The sequence below is a fragment of the Sminthopsis crassicaudata genome, chromosome 4 (assembly GCF_048593235.1).
Source record: "Sminthopsis crassicaudata isolate SCR6 chromosome 4, ASM4859323v1, whole genome shotgun sequence".
Lineage (NCBI taxonomy): Eukaryota > Metazoa > Chordata > Mammalia > Dasyuromorphia > Dasyuridae > Sminthopsis > Sminthopsis crassicaudata.
This window is the reverse complement of record NC_133620.1, coordinates 286,802,032-286,819,545: the sequence shown is the minus strand read 5'-3', so window position 1 is coordinate 286,819,545 and position 17,514 is coordinate 286,802,032. Positions and strand designations below refer to the sequence as shown.

The following is a 17,514-nucleotide window of genomic DNA, read 5'->3' as shown; positions in this document are numbered from 1 at the left end:
GGTCAGGTTATTTTTGTTGTTGTTGTTCTTTTTCTCAGCCTATTTTTGTGACTTTTAAAGTTGGACTCTGCTCCTAGGGTCAAGGGCATTGTCCTAAACTTCTGGCCCCAGGGATCTCGGCCCTGACTCCTGGCTTGCTGCTCTAGGGCTTCTCCATTATCTTGCTGGGACTTGAGACCTCCTGCTGGTTTGCCTAGATGCTGCCTGCACTGGACTATGCTCCCCCTTTTATTTGAGAAAGACTTTCCTATTGACTTTTCAGTTTGTCTTGGGCTGGACAATTGTATACCATCCTGTCTTTTATTTTGTTCTATCACTCTAGAATTTATTTTAAGGAATTATTTTAGAGTTGTTTAGAGGCATATTTGGGAGAGTTCAAGCAAATTCTTGCCTTATTCTGTCAGCTTGGCACCACACTCCCTTTTCTTCCTTAGTGACTTTTTTTTACTCAGTACCCCAGAGCTGTTCACTAATAGAGCAACTGGAAATGCAATAACTCTAATCATTAGTAGGCCGATGAAAAAAGTTAATTCCAGGGATCACTGGAAAGGAAATAGGCCTCAAATAGCACCAAACTTTATATAATCATCTGAATTACTAACAGGACAGTACCTACCAGTACAAATTCCATGGGAAATTCAATGGGATATCGTTTGAAAGAGATCTTGATACATTTGTTGACTCTTAAAGCCACCATACAAATCAGAAACAGCAGGATGCTAGTAGAATTGGCTCTTGGGAGAGCTATACAGTAGTTAACTAGATTCTGAAAAGAAAAACAATCACAGAATTTAAGTGGGGACATAATAGTCTTCTTTTTAATGTGTCCTAACTTTATCAACCAAAGCTACAAAAGTTCTAGAGATATAGGACTAGCAGAGAGTGTGTGTGAGCCCTCTGAAAGAACCATAAAATATGTTAAGGACAAAAGCAGAATTTCTTAAGTAAGAAAAGGGATCTTTCTCTGTATTGCTTTTGCTTTGCTTATTTTGGCACAAAGTACCAGGATTCTATTTAATCAGTTCATACTATCATTTTTTCAATGATCTTCAGTTCATATAATTATCTAGGTTGACTGCTACACATTTCTAGCATTCATGAATGGCTTAGTTTTTCCTTTTTTAAACTGAATTCTCCAGAGGAAAGGCACAATATAAATTTAAAATAAAATTTAAAACAATAATATTGGAAATTTGGACAGAGCCTCAAATATATGCTTTTTGAGCAGATTGATAATTTAGGCATGTTATATAGATGTGGCTTTTAGAAATTTTTTAAAAATAAGGACAAGAGAAAACAACTGTAGAGGCTTTTATCTGATTTTAAGTTTCAATGTAAGGCATGCTATAGTGAGACACTAGATTGGAGACAGTTAATTCAAATAGTAGTTTGATTCTGCTGCAATTAACTAAACCCAAATATAGAAGTTGAGACCCTTTGTTACATGAAAAGAAAATGATTGTATACAGTCAGTATGGTTTGGGTCTTTTCAATTCAGATTATTTCTAGGAAAAAGAAGTTCATAATCAAAGTATTTCTACCCATCTCTGAGGAAGCAGTTACCTCCAAGCAAGGTTTGTAACTACTCACATAAAAGAAGGAGATAACACCACAGTGGAAACGAACCATAATCCCAAAGATGAAGCACATTTGGGACATCATGACATGCAGTGCAGTGGCTGCCAAATAGGCATTAATTAAGGTGTCAGGCAGGTACTTAGTGACAAAATCCAATCTTAGCAATCCAATCAGCAGCTGTAAGACATTGGGATTGAAAGAGAAAATGAAAGATAATTGTGATATAAGGAATTACTGGGAAGCATACCACTAAATTGGGAAAATCTATCAATCAATCAATAGTAATCAGGTACCAAATAATACAGATTCTTCCAAAACAGTCTAAAGTTCTAACTCTGAAAGGTTCTTTTAATATCTTTCCCAGAATGAAAGGGCTCCAATATTCCCAATTTTGTCACTTGTACTTAAATTACTATTTAGATATTTAAGTAATGTATTTTCTTCTTTTCAGGAAGGAATTCTAGAAAGGGGAAGAAAAGAAAAGGAAGTAGGAAAAAAAAAGGTGAAGAAAGAAAAGAGATGAGAGAAAAGAAAGAGAAAAAGAAGGAAACACAGAGAGTTAAAGTCCTGATTTATAAGCTTGTTACAACCACTCTCCTTGAAGTTATACTTCTTAAAAAGCTGAATAGCGACATCTCCTTCCTTTTTCTCAAGCAATAATCTTAATAGCAATAACCTTTTTATGCACACACCACAGAGTGGCACCTGTGGTTTATTTGATTGCCTTCCACAACTTATCCCTTACTTCACTATGAGGATACATTATTCTTTAATGTAAGCCTAAAATCTCTGGAATAGTAGCTTATTCTACTAACTTTGCTTCCAAATCAGCAACCATCAACCAAAAAGTTTTTACCTATTACAGACCAACTGCTACCTACAAAGCAGACAAACTAGTACAGCTGAAGAAGCAAGGTAGAAGAGACAGGATGTGGCCTGTGCTATATAAATCAAATTACTGTCACTACATCAACCATCATCTCCCCCAACTCTAATATACAACCTAAGACCCTAAAACCAAGCCCAGAGAACAGCAGATTCCCCCCAGTTGCTAGGCCAACTTTCAGCCCAGCTCCTCAAGTTATCATTCAGAGAATCAAGAGATTCTCTTGATTGATCTCAAGAGATGCCTCCTCAGTAGCAGTAACTACTGAAGATCCTTTCTTCACTACCCACCCTCCCTCCAATATTTTTAACACCAAAGTCTTTATCACTGTCACATGGTTCAACATTTAAAACTGAAAATTTTTTCTGTGACATTAAATGATATTAATGACATTATAAATGACATTAAAAAAGGTATTCTGCCCTTGCTAAGGACCATAAGATCTTTCTGTCTTGTAACTGAAATCTCCTCTGTGAATTGTCTCTCATAGAATTTGAGCTGCTTGAGATTAGGAGTTACATTTATTTTTTAGTTGAGTTTTTAAGGTTTAGCATAATGCTTTATGTATAGTAAGTGTTCAACAAATTTTTATTGTTTAATTTGTTCTTTCCATCTAGTAATCTCTCTTCTTCATAAAAATAAATAGATTGTAGGATTTAGAGCTGAGTTAGAAAAGATCTTAAAGATTATCTAGAGCAAAGGTTCCATGAACTTCAAAAAAATTTTTTTTCTATTTCAATATAATTGGTTTTCTTTAGAAATCTTGCAGATTTTATTTTATGCATTCTAAAACATTATGCTGAGAAGAGTCATAGATTTTGATGGGGGAACCTTGAAACTGTCCTCGATTTTGGGGTGAGCCCTGAAACTCTCTTGACAGGTACCCTCCCTTTGGGGCAGTTAAGTGGTTTCATTAAGATTAGTTTTGGACCCTTCCCTACTTAGCACAAACTTAAGTGATCTCATTTAGCTGGAGATCTGGACCTGATATTTCTATTGAGTAGCTGGCTGCAACCTCTATTGGGCTGAAAATTAGTCCAGACACTTAAGTGTTCTCATTTAACTGGGAATCTAGGCCTGGGGGCAGTGACAACATTGAAGTAATTTCATTCAATTGATAAACTTCAGTCTCAGATTTCCTATTTAAAAGGGAAATTTTGGGCTCATTTCTTTGCAAAAGTCCAAAAGCAGGACCATGACTTGTCAAGGAACCTCTCTCCTTAGCATAGCTGCCTGTCAGGACTTCTGCCCACTGAGAATACATTCTCTTCTCAGTGTTAACACTTCTGCTTATCTCTCTGACAGGATTTCTCTGCTAGGACCTTTATTCCTCTGCCAGGACTTTGTCACTAGAAGTGAGTCTTCTTAGCAAAAGCTGGTTTCTGTAGTGCCAACAATAAACTTCCTTTTTGCCAGTCTAGTATTTCAGGTTCATGGATTCTTTCATGTTGGACCTGTGTGGACCAAAGAAGAGATCCCACTACTCTCTGCACTACCCCTAACTGAATCATTTGGTTCCCTTGCTAGGAATAACCACATCAATTTCACCAGAGTACCAAAGGAGTCCAGGACAAAAAAAAAAAAAAAAAAAAAAAAAAAGGCTAAAAAACCCTATTCAATAACAACTTTCTCATTATATAATGTGGAAATGGGGTCCCAGAGAGTTTATGATTACACAATAGTAAATAACAGAATGGGGCAATACCCAGCCTGTGTTGATAACTATAATAACAAGCCATTTTGACCCACAGCAAGACTTTTCACATTAATTTTCCTGTGATTTTTTTTTCAAAGTACTGAGATGGAAAATTTATGACTCTCATGATAACAATTATCTTTCTGAAGCCCCTTTTCTATGAAATCCTAGAAAAATGAAAACTCTCTTTGAGGGGCTGAAGTTACAATTATTGAAAAAGGAGCTTATCTAAAACACTGGAATCTTGCTAAAATCTCCAAGCATTTTGACTAAATAAAAATGATCAAGTTCCTTTTTTATTAAAATACATGAGACTAACCACAAATAGCTCCAAAAAACTATCATTTCTGAAATTACAAATCAAACAGAAATGTGGAGATGAATTTCCCTAAAAGTTACACCAGTGCTTAAAAGTAATATTCTGAAAAAAATAAATTAATTTAAAAAAATTAAAAATAAAAGTAATATTCTGGGGCAGCTAGGTGGCACAGTGGATAGAGCACCAGCCTTGAATTCAGGAGGACCTGAGTTCAAATCTGATCTCAGACACTTAACACTTCCTAGCTGTGTGACCCACCCTGGACAAGTCACTTAACCCCAGCCTCAGGGGAAAAAAAAAAAAAAAGTAATATTCTGAGAAGGGATATGTACAAGGGTAGAGTCCCAATTACTTAAGAAACTGAGTGTCACCAACATATGCAAAAATGTTTGTGGCAGCCCTTTTTGTAGTGGCAAGAAACGGGAAACTGAGTAGATGCCATCAGTTGGAGAATGGCTGAAAAAGTTATGGCATAACAATGTTATAGAATATTGTTGTTCTGTAAGAAATAATCAGCAGAATGATTTCAGAAAGGCCTGAAGAGACTTACATGAACTGATGTTAAGTGAAATGAACAGAACCAGGAGATCATTGTACACAGCAACAATAAGATTATATGATGATCAATTCAATTCTGATGGACATGGCTCTCTTTAACAATAAGATGACCAGTTCCAATGGTCCTGTGATAAAGAGAGCCATCTACACCCAGAGAGAAGATTGTGGGAACTGAGTGTGGTTCACAACGTAGCATTTTCATTCTTTTCATTGCTTGCTTGCATTTTTTTTCTTTCTTAATTTTTTTCTGGTTTGATTTGATTTTTCTTGTGTGGCAAGATAATTGTGTAAATATGTATGCATATATTGGATTTAACATATATTTCTACCATGTTTAATATATATTAGACTACCTACCCTCTAGGGGAGTAAAAAAAGGGGGGAAATTGGAACACAAGGTTTTGCAAGGATTAATGTTGAAGAATTATCCATGCATATGTTCTAAAAAATAAAAAGTTTTAATAAAGAAAAAAAGAATAATAAAAAAAAGAAACTGAGTCCCAGAGAATTAACTTTTCATATAGTGCAGATTTTTCACTGACTTTGACTTTGTGTGACTAACCATACTATAATTCAATCTGTCTTCTCATTTTGAAGTGTCCCCCATGACATTCAGTACAGTGGTCTGCAAGCAATAGTGCTCAATAAATGTTTATGCAAACTGTGGCAGGAGCAATATTAGTCCCTTCCCTCCCCTCTCCTTGCCCCCCCATAATTTTTTGCATCTCTGGTTGTTTAACAAAAGTTAAATTGCCTGAGGTTCTAATGTTACCCAGAAAGTAGGGTATTTTAAAAAAGCATTTGCCATGCTTTGGAGTCAAGATACCAGAGAAGTCAGAAGATACTGGAAATAGAAGAATCCTGACATAAGCTTGTTACAGCCACTCTCCTTGAAGTTAAAATAAAAGCACTTATGAGAAAGGGATAGGATTACACAGCACTGAACTGGTAATAGTAAGAATGCTACTCTCCTATATAAGAGAGGTTAGGGTTAGAGAGAACAGGAAAAGCTGGAACATCAGTAAGATGATTGTTTCTTTCCCTTTACTCCTGTCTATAGACTATGAGACCAAACAAAGTTTGGTGAAGGATTTTAGAACTTATTTCTGACGAATGTTGGAGGGGATGTGGGAAAACTGGGGAACACTAATACAATTGTTGGTGGAATTGTGAATTGATTCAACCATTCTGGAGAGAAATTTGGAACTATTTCCAAAGGACTATCAAAATGTGCATATACTTTGATCCAGAAGTACTGGGCCTGTATCCCAAAGAGATCTTAAAGAAGGGAAAAGGACCCACATGGGCAAAAATGTTTGTGGCAGCCCTTTTTGTGGTGGCAAGAAACTGGAAATTGAATGGATGCCCATCAATTGGAGAATGGCTAAATAAGTTATGGTATATAAATGTTAGGAATATTATTGTTTTATAAGAAATGACCAGCAGGATGATTTCAGAGAGGTTGGAGAAGCTTATTTATAAGCTTTAGCTTATATTTACAAGCAAGATTATACCATGATCAATTCTGATGGACATAGTTCTCTTCAACAATGTGATAATTAAGGCCAGTTCTGTTGGAGAGCCATGTGCAGTCAGAGAAAAGACTGTGGGAACTGAGTATGGATCACAATATAGTATTTTCATTCTTTTTGTTGTTTGCTTGCATTTTGTTTTCTTTCTCATTTTCCCCCCTTTTAATATGATTTTTCTTATGTAGCATAGTTGTGGAAATATGTATAGAAGAATTGCACTTGTTTAACAAATATTGGATTAATTGCCATCTAGGGAAGGGAGTGGGGGGGAAGGGAGGGAAAAAATCTAAAACACAAGTTTTTGTAAGAGTGAATATTGAAAATTATGCATATATAATTTTGAAAATAAAAAGCTTTAATTAAAAAAAAAAAAAAAGAAATACTTATCTCTGTGTTGACAATGAGAGATAAAGTTCAGAAGATGAGCCAAACTAGTTGTGAACTATGATGCACTCAGTCGTATCCTTAAATAGAAATGTGGGCAGGCACTAAAAGATAAGCTTGATGGGGAGGCACACCAATTAGATTCCATTCATAAATGAACAGGACTAAAATGGTTCAGGACTGAGCACTGACAATAACTGCACACATAAGTGGTTATTTAAAATTTGCAGCATGAGGTTTGGAGCACCACCTGGTGCCTTGGCTGAGATATGGCAAGTTGAGTCATGTTTTTGTCATTAACTATTGCAACACAAGCACTTTACCCTCTGTGCTTGGTCTATTATTTTACACTTTTAATTAAAGATGTTCCTAAGGAATGAACTTGGCATCTGTGTGTAAAATAATATTATCATTTAGAATGCTTTAGAATAAATGAATGCTTTAAAATGAATATTGGTATTAGTGTTTTTTAGCTGAGGATCTGCCACAAGGGGGGGGGGGAACCTTATGAATTTATTAAGACCTAGCCAAAAATATAATGGGTTTTCCCATTCATGTTAAGTATTGCTACTCCTTAAGTATTGTAAGATAAAGCAAAATGTTTTCCCCAGAGATTGAATGATGAAAAAGAGACTCAGAGGACTGCCTCTCTGTGCTCTTTTTTTTTTTTTCTGAGGCAATTGGGATTAAGTGACTTGCCCCGGGTCACACAATGGTGCTCTTTTCTAATGTTTATATTCCCTTCTGTAACTATAAAGGATTGAAAAATATGGGACTAGAATGAGAACTTCTTTATAAGTCATACTAAATTTTAGCATGGATTGTTTTCATGAAGAAATGGTCATGCTTCCTCTACGTTTATTTGTTCTTGTTTGGATAGTAGCCCTACAACCAATCTGCACCCTCCTCCCCTCCATTCAATATCCCACTAAATGATTCTGTCAAGAGTAGTTATCACTGTGTAGAGCTAGATATATAACTCTGTTACTCAAAACTTGAAGCGGCTTCCATCTACCTCTTAAATAAAGCTAAAATTCCTTAATCTGGCATTAAAATCCCTTCATAAATGACAATATCTATAATTTCAGTTTTATCTCTGAGTATGGATCACAACAAACGGATGGATGGATGGATGGATGGATGGATTCCAAACAAACTGATGGGTCACTGATCTCCATAAATAACCCAGACTGCATATGTGTTCATTCAATTCCTTATGCCTAGAATGCCCTTCCTTACCTTCAATCTAACCTTTAAGACTTAACTTAAATATCTCTATCTTCCACTCAGTAATGACCTTTTCCCCAAGACTTCATACAGCACTTAACATATACCATGATTATTTTTGTGTGTGCCATATCCCTCTTTTGCTTCAGAGTCAGGAATCATACATTATCTCAACTTTTTATCATTCTCCTTCTAAATCCCAATCCTAGCATAATACTCTATATACAGTAGATATTTATTTGATATTTGCTGAACTGGCAATAATTCTTCCATATATCTCAGGATCCCCCAAATGTACATCTACTCAAAAAGAAATTACTAGAGTTTTAGCAAACATTGCACAATGCATGAAAAGAATAATACAGAAAAGGGTAGTTTTTTTTAACAACTTGGTTTTTCCTTGAGGAGAACTAGGGAATACAGGACACAAATACCTGAATAATCCCAGTCAGAAAGGTTACAGCTTGCATGACACTGAGAGCCTTCTCATAATCCAGGGAGTATGCTGGATCTTCAAAGTCACCCCTGATAAAAGTTCCCATCAGGAGGTGACCAGAATTGAACATTATTTTATTTAAGACATTTGCCATCAATGCACTTACAAGGAAGAAATTTCCTGTGAAATAAACAGAATGGTTAGGCTAGAAGGTGAATTTGTCCCATTCTCTGGAGACAAGGTAGAGTGAGAAACATTAAAAACAGGTAGAATAAATAACCAATATCTATAACCTGAAGAAGTTCTTTTTGCTGTCTGGTAGGTTTTAATTCTAAAATTGGAAGTAAGAGGTAGAAGTGAGGGAAAAGTATTGTTTTCATATGTACTATGGCTATTTCCCAGAAGCCATATTGTTAAATTACAATAAATCCAAAGGGGCATGTATGTATGTGTGTGTGTGTATGCATGTGTATGTACAGAAATACATACAGACACATTGATTGATCGAGAGAGCTCAGCCACTATATGTGTTCTTTAGGAAAATGAGAAAGAAAAGAGGTAGTGAAAAAATATTAACATAAAGCAAATCATATTAGCCATGTGAACCTGTGATCAATAGAAACCATTGAAACTAAATTTAAAAATGTAAATATCTCTTCACCTAACTATAAATTTCTATACATTTTATGTGAGTAAATCAGATTCTGTTTCCTTTCCTCTCCCACCAAAAAACCAGTTCTTTTAGCCAGGTAGCCTAGGAGAAACAACCGAGCAAATGTAAACCTTGCCTCTAAAGCAGAAAGCTGAGCAAAATTTTTTTTCAACCAGTGTTTCTAGTAAAGGCCCTATTTCTAAAATAAAATCATTATTGATCAGAGAAATGCAAATTAAGACAACTCTGAGATACCACTACACACCTGTCAGATTGTCTAAGATGACAGGGAACAAATAATGATGAATGTTGGAGGGGATGTGGGAAAAGTGGGACACTAATACATTGTTGGTGGAGTTGTGAACGAATCCAACCATTCTGGAGAACAATTGAAACTATGCCCAAAGAGTTATGAAACTGGGCATACTCTTTGATGCAGCAGTATCTCTACTGTTTGTATCCCAAAGAAATCATAAAAAAGGGGAAAGATCCAAATGTGCAAAAATGTAGCAGCTTTTTTTTATAGTGCAAGGAACTGGAAATTGAGTGGATGCCCATCATTTGGGGAATGGCTAAATAAGTTATTGTATATGAATGTAGGGGAGTATTATTGTTCTATAAGAAATGATAGCTAAGTGAAGTGAGCAGAAGAGAACACTGTACATAGCAATAAGATCACGTGATAATCAACTATGATGGACTTGGCTCTTTTCAAGAAGTGATTAAAGGCAATTCCAAAAGACTTGTAATGGAGGGTGCCATCCACATCCAGAGAGAGAATGTGCCGACTGAATGTGGATCAAAGCATAGTATTTTCACATTTTTAATATTGTTGAAACATTATTGTTTTCTTAGTTTTTTTCCCCTTTTGACTTGATTTTTTTTTTTTTTTGCACAGCATAATGAATATGGAAATATGTTTAGAACTGCACATGTTTAACTTATATCAGATTGCTTGCTATCTTGGGGAGGGAAGAAAAGGGAGACGAGAGAAAAATTTGGAACACAAAAAGGTGAATGTTGAAAACTATCTTTGCATATATTTGGAAAAATAAAATGCTATTAAAATGAAAAAAGAAAAAGAAAAAACTAACCTTCTCTCTAAAGTTGCCTATTAAGAAACCAGAGTCAAAATGTTACAGCAGAAGTAAATATGCATATTCAATGTGGTTACATGTTCTTGTTTTTAATTATTCAATTTTTAAGAGAGAAATATAGGTTTAATAGGCTTCTTTAGCTATAAATATACCTGACTGGGTTAATAATAAAAGTCCCCTTTCCTTTGTCTTTGAACTCACCAATAGATACATGATGAGATGTTCCAAAAATGATATATATCATTGAGCAACAGAAAGAAGAATAGGAAATATTGAGGGGTGGGATCAACATCCTTATTAGCACAGCAAGTATCAAACCTGAAAAGTAGAAATACAATGTTTTAAGTGACTAAATATAGCTAATTTCATAAAAGTAACTTTATGTAAAATTATGTACAGTATTTTAAAATGATAGTGATATATATGTAAAGCTTGGTGATTGTGTATGTTTTTATGTGTACAGATATTTCATAAAACCTGCTAAATAACATAGGGAAAAGGCAAAGATGAAAAAAAAATGAATTAGTTATGGCAATTATAGATTTTTTTAAAAGCTTCATATTTATATTGGACCTATACACCTTCATCTTCCTATTCTTCAATCACTTTTAAGAAAGGAAGTATAAAACTTTAGTAAAACATATCTATTATATAACTATAGATCTTTGCTTAGTGTTTTTAAAATTTTTATTTTTAATTTAATTTTATATTTTTAATTATTATTATTATAACTTTTTATTGACAGAACTTATGCATGGGTAATTTCTTAACAATGACCCTTGTAAACACTTTTTTTCCAACTTTTCCCTTCCTTTCCTCCACCCCTTCCCCTAGATGGCATATAGTCTCCTACATGTTAACCATATTAAAGTATATCTTAAATACAATATATGTGTACATATTTATACAATTCGCTTGTTGCACAAGAAAAATTGGATTTAGAAAGGTAAAAAATAACCTGGGAAGAAAAACAAAAATGCAAGCAAACAACAACAGAAAGAGTGTAAAATGTTATATTGTGGTCCACATTCATTTCCCAGTATTCTTTCGCTGGGTATAGCTGGTTCTGTTCATTACTGATCAAATGAATTGGATCCTCTCATTGCCGAAGATAGCCACTTCCATCATAATTGATCTTCAGATAGTATTGTTGTTGAAGTGTATAATGATCTCCTGGTTCTGCTCATTTCACTTAGCATCAGTTCATGTAAGTCTCTCCAAGCCTCTCTGTAATTCATCCTGCTGGTCATTTCTTACAGAATAATAATATTCCATAACATTCATATACCATAATTTACCCAAACATTCTCCAATTGATGGGCATCCATTCAATTTCTAGTTTTATACACTACAAAAAGGGTTGCCACAAACATTTTTGCACATATATATCCCTTTCCCTTCTTTAATATCTCTTTGGGATATTAGCCCAGTAGTAACAGTGCTAGATCAAAGGGTATGCACTGTTTGATAACTTTTTGGGCATAGCTCCAAATTGCTCTCCAGAATGGTTGGATCCATTCACAACTCTACCAACAATGCATCAGTGTCCCAATTTTCCCATGTCCCCTCCAATATTCATCATTATATTTTCTTGTCATCTTAGCCAATCTGAGAGGTGTGTAGTGGTATCTCAGTGTTGTCTTAATTTGCATTTCTCTGATCAATAATGATTTGGAACATCTTTTCATATGACTAAAAATAGTGTCCATTTCTTCATCTGAAAATTGTCTGTTCATATTCTTTGACCATTTATCAATTGGAGAATGGCTTGAAATCTTATATATTAGAGTCAATTCTATATTTTGGAAATGAGGCCTTTATCAGAATCTTTGACTATAAAAATGTTTTCCCAGTTTATTGCTTCCATTCTAATCTTGTCTGCATTAGTTTTGTTTGTACAAAAACTTTTTAACTTGATATAATTAAATTTTTCTATTTTGTGATCAATAATGATCTCTAGTTCTTTGTTGGTCCCAAATTCTTTCCTCCTCCACAGGTCTGAGAGGTAAACTATCCTATATTTTTCTAATTTATTTGTAATCTCATGCTTTCTGCCTATGATCTGATTTTTTCTTGTGTAGCATGGTAATTGTGGAAATATGATTAGAAAAATTGCATGTTTAAAATATATTTAATTACTTGCTATCTAAAGGAGGGAGTAAGGGGAAGGGAAGAAAAAAATTTGTTATACATAGTTTTGCAAGGGTGAATGTTGAAAACTATCCATGTATTTTGAAAATACAAAGCTTTATTAAAAAAAAAAAAAGATTAAAAGATCACAGATTGTTTCCAAATTAGGAAATGTGACAAATTTTGATAAGCTGTTTACCAATCCCTTTTCTTTTTTTTTTTTTTTGTTGTTGTTGTATACAATTATTTTATTTTATTTTATTTTTATTAATTTTATAATTATAACATTTTTGACAGTACATATGCATAGGTAATTTTTTACATTATCCCTTGTATTCCCCTCTGTTCCTAATTTTCCCCTCCTTCCCTCCACCCCCTCCCCTAGATGGCAGGCATTTCCATGCATATTAAATATGTCATAGTGTATCAATTGGACCAATCCCTTTTCTTAACTTGCTTTGTTTTTACTTCCTTTGCTTATTGTTTTAGTTTTCAGTTCTTTCATCGATGTTTCTGGATAATATTGTTGACCTACTCTCTTAACAATAGAGCATCTGGAGTCCAGAAGTCCTGAGTTCAAATTTTGTCTCAGACATTAGTTGTATGACTGAGCAACACATTTAACCTGTCTCAGATTCCTAATCTGTAATATGGATATAATAATATCATACCTACCTCCCAGATTTGTTATGAGATCAAATAAGATAACATTTGTAAAGCCCTCAGCAGACCTTAAAGTACTATATAAATGCTTGCTATTCATATTCTTAATATTTTTCTTCTAATTATAAGGACATGCCAATTTGTCTCTGGACTTACATGGATAGCAGGGTCTTCAAAAAACTATTCTTCCTAGGTACAGGCCCTTTTTCCTTGAAAAAGGCACATACAGCCAAAATGTTTGCAGCAGCCCTTTTTGTAGTGGCTTTTGTAGTGGTAGGAAAATGAACAGATCCCCATCAATTGGAGAATGGTTGGGTAAATTATGGTATATGAATGTTATGGATTATGTTATAGATGAATACAGAGAGGCTTGGAGAGACTTACATCAAATGATGGTGAGTGAACGAGCAGAATTAGGAGATCATTATACACTTCAACAAGTATGAGGATGTATTCTGATGGAAGTGGATATCTTCAACATAGAGAAGAGCTAATACAATTCCAATTCCAATTGATCAATGATGGACAGAATCAGCTATACCCAGAAAAGGAACACTGGGAAATGAGTGTAAACTGTTAGCATTTTTTGTTTTTCTCCCCAGGTAATTTTTACCTTCTGAATCCAATTCTTCCTTTGCAACAACAACAACAACAAAAAAATTCGGTTCTGCACATATATATTGTACCTAGGATATACTATAACATATTTAATATGTATGGGAATGCCTGCCATCTAGGGGAGGGGATGGAGGGAAGGAGGGGAAAATTCGGAACGGAAGGGAGTACAAGGGATATAATTAAATAAATAAATAAAAAGAAAAAGGCACATACAAAACAAGTTGGATCTTTCTCTTCTCTTTCTGTCATTGAGGGTATTTGCCAAATATCACAGTGAGGTAAGGAGAGGCCTAGAATTGTCTCCCAGTCTCCTACTCTTGGCAAAGAATTGCTAAGTAAAACAAAGTTCTTCTTTTAATTAAGATCTCTGAGGACAGAGAATGTAAATTTTGCATTTGTATCCACAGTGAATAAGACATAGTAATGACTGCTAGACTTATTGATCATAGAAATTATGCCTCTTCTGCTGAGATGTGAGTTACCCATTTCTCAGTGAGTGACCTGTCACCAGCAGAGATATGGGTCTCACGCCATGGGATAGAATCTAAAATAAGCAGTATAGCCAAAGTGATACCCTACAGACAGTTATTTTCATGAGAGAGGGTTTAATGAGGAAATGTTTAACTATGGCCAAAATTGTTAAATGAGTAGCAGGTGCCTACTGAAGAAAAGCAAAAGCACTCACTTAAAAGCCCCGTGGGACTTGCCTTTAATAATAATAATTGCATTTAATAGACAGAGAACTTACTTTGCTAAGGGTTAAACTAGTAAGTAACCTTTTCTAGCCGAAATGGGGCAGATATTAGGAAAAGATTCTCCCCCAGGCCCAGCTCCACCACCACTCCCACTCCAAGGGGGCACTATAGAAAGCATGCTTAAGTTGATCAAGGGACAAGGCTTAATTATAACATGGCTGCAGATTGCTAGACTCTTGGGTACATTAGAGCGCATGTCCCCTTGGTTCTTAAAGGAAGAAGAAATAGGGCCAGATAATTGGAAGCTGGTAGGACAAAACTTTGTGAATACTATGATGATAAAGATCCTCATTCAATTTCCAAGGAAACATTCTATATATATAAAACATAATGCAATTGGCCTTAAAGGATCCTGCAAGTTATAGAAAAAAGAAAAGTTTTAAGAACAGCCAGATGAGGAAGTATGAGGAAAAAGAGGAAGACAATGAACATATTAATAGCAACATCACTAGAGGGCATGTGGAGTTAAATGAGGATGAAGGGCATGGTGATTCTCACTCTCACAGTCCAGCTTCAACCCCGCCTAAACCAGAACTGGTTCTTGACATGCCCCCATCAACTCCACCTTTCAGAATGGAGGGAGGAGGAGGAATGGGAGGGGCAGTGATATCTCCAGCACCTCCCCCCCAGCAATCACCCCCTCCTATGATTAGATTGCAAAAGGCACTACTTAAAGCCACAGAAGAAGGGCAGGATTTAGCTGACTTGAAAATAGGAATGTATCCTGTAATTCAACAGTTTAACTCTTCAGGTCAAGAAAGTAGAAGATATACTCCTTTTGATATAGACATCCTCAAAGACCTGACTGAGGCTTGCATTCTTTATGGGATTACATCAGCTTATGTCAATATGTTATTACAAAATTTGGCTTATGAAGTCCTTAGCAAGGACATGCTTAGAACTTGGACAAAACTTCTTGTAGCTTTCTGAATATAGTGAGCTCTGTAGGATACAAGGCCAACAAAATAGTCATAGTAGAGTTAATCCTCCAATCACCTATGACCAACTAACAGGTGTAGACATTTCAGTACAGATTAATTACCCCATAGCAGCATATGAGCAAATTGCTGCTGCTATCAAAGCATGGACTTTTCTCCCCAGTAAAAACAACAAGGGTGAGGCCTTCACAAAAATAGCAGAAGGGCCAAATGACCCCTTTGCTGATTTGGTGGGACGTTTGCAGACAGCTGTCATACAAATTAATGGTGGAAATGCAGCAACAGAAATTAGGATAAGACCACTTGCTAAAGAAAATGCTAATGAGCTTTGTAGAAGGATTATACTAGGATGCTCCTTTAGAGGAGATCATAAGATGCTATGCCACAGTGGGCACAAATACCTTTTATAGCCAGGCTATGATGCACTTCCCAAGATCCAAACATGGGAAGACAGGGTCCCTTTTGGCAAGGGACTTCCAGAGAGACTCGTCAATGCTTTCAACGTGGTAAAGTAGGGCATCTGAAAACTCAATGTTGGCATAGAGACAGAGTGAGAAAACAGGGTGGGAGAACAAGATCCAATACCCCATGTCCAAAATGCAACAGAGGACTCCATTGGGCATCAGAATGTAGACTGATTCAGGGAAACGGGATGAGGGGCCCAGCTCAAGGACCCAAGGCAAAAAATACTTGGGGCATGATGGCAATCAATGCTATACCAAGAGAGTGCCTAGAAGTTCAGTACCCAGACATGACCAATCAGCCAGAAAGCCATCTGATGGGAGAAAGGAATTATACAACCAAACAGCTAGGAGGCAACCTGATGGGAGAAAGGATTACAATTGGGGAGAATAGAGTTGTATGCAGCTGGGACAACTAAGATACACCCTGGAGAGGTGAAATCTGTTCCTCTCCAGCCTATGAATCCCTTGCCTCCAGGCACAATAGGCTTCACCATTTCACCTCCTGAGTGTACTTACAAAATAGTGTCCATCCATACACTGATGTGGGAAACTGGGGAATGTATAGATAATATCCCACTAATACAGGTAGACAGTGTGTAACTTATCAACCAGGAGAAGTAGTAGCATAAGGTTTACTGATAAGCAATCTGGTGATAGTTGCCCAGATTCTGACACCAAGCAATAAAATCCAGGAATATTCTGAACAGAAATATCAGCTTTCACACCTGACCATCTTATGCTCACTATTTATGTAAATGGCATACCATTAGAAGGATTGGTAGAAACAGGTGCAGATCATACAGTCATTAGAGATGCCAACTGGCCCAGTCACTGGCCAAAGATTAAGGCAGACACCTACATGTCTGGAGTAGGAGGATCAATAGCAGCTGAAGTTAGTGCTATCCCTTTGAGATGGATATTTGAAGGTGAAACAGGAGTTTTTACTCCTTTTGTAGTTGAAAAAAATCCCCATCAATCTGTGGGGAAGAGACATTTTACAACAATTAGGGTTTAAAATGAGTACTTTAGGTTTTTAGGTAGGGCTGCTGTTGAAGGCCTGCCAACACTTTAACCTGTTCCTATCCAATGGATAACTGATACACCAGTGTGGATAGAACAGTGGCCCTTAGGTAGCGATAAAATTCAGGCCTTATTAGGTATAGTATAGGAGCAACGTGACCAAGGACACTTACAACTTTCTCTAAGTCCTTGGAATTCCCCAGTATTTGTTGTAAGAAAGAAATCTGGAAAATGGAGGATATTGACTAATTTAAGAAAGGTAAATGAACAGATGGAAACTATGGGAACTCGGCTAGGACTTCCATCTCCTACTCAATTGCCTAGAGAATGGCCTCTTTGGGTTATAGACATTAAGGATTCTTTCTATTCTATCCCTCTAGATAAGGAGGATATAAAAAGATTTGTCTTTTCAGTGCCCAGCGTTAACTTAGTTGAACCTTTTAAAAGATATGAAAAGACAGTTCTGCCACAGGGAAAAAAAAATAGCCCTACTATGTTCCAAATGTATGTTGTGGTTGCTCTTACTCCAGTAAGAAAAGCATTTCCAAAAGTAATATTATT

At 35.8% G+C, this 17,514-nt stretch overlaps 1 protein-coding gene across 10 annotated transcripts in view; it reads right to left on the bottom strand.

Annotated features, from left to right (window-relative positions):
• SLC26A8 (solute carrier family 26 member 8) overlaps positions 1–17,514 on the bottom strand; it is a 159,441-nt gene that overhangs the window by 113,223 nt on the left and 28,704 nt on the right. For 9 of the 10 annotated variants that reach the window (XM_074311139.1, XM_074311145.1, XM_074311137.1 and 6 more), the window contains 4 exons: positions 10,567–10,683; positions 8,615–8,796; positions 1,591–1,755; positions 617–766 (listed from right to left, as the gene is read on the bottom strand). In XM_074311139.1, coding sequence (XP_074167240.1) covers positions 617–766; positions 1,591–1,755; positions 8,615–8,796; positions 10,567–10,683 — 614 coding nt within the window. The remainder of the gene's footprint in view (positions 1–616; positions 767–1,590; positions 1,756–8,614; positions 8,797–10,566; positions 10,684–17,514) is intronic. The other variant, XM_074311138.1, reaches the window with a different exon arrangement.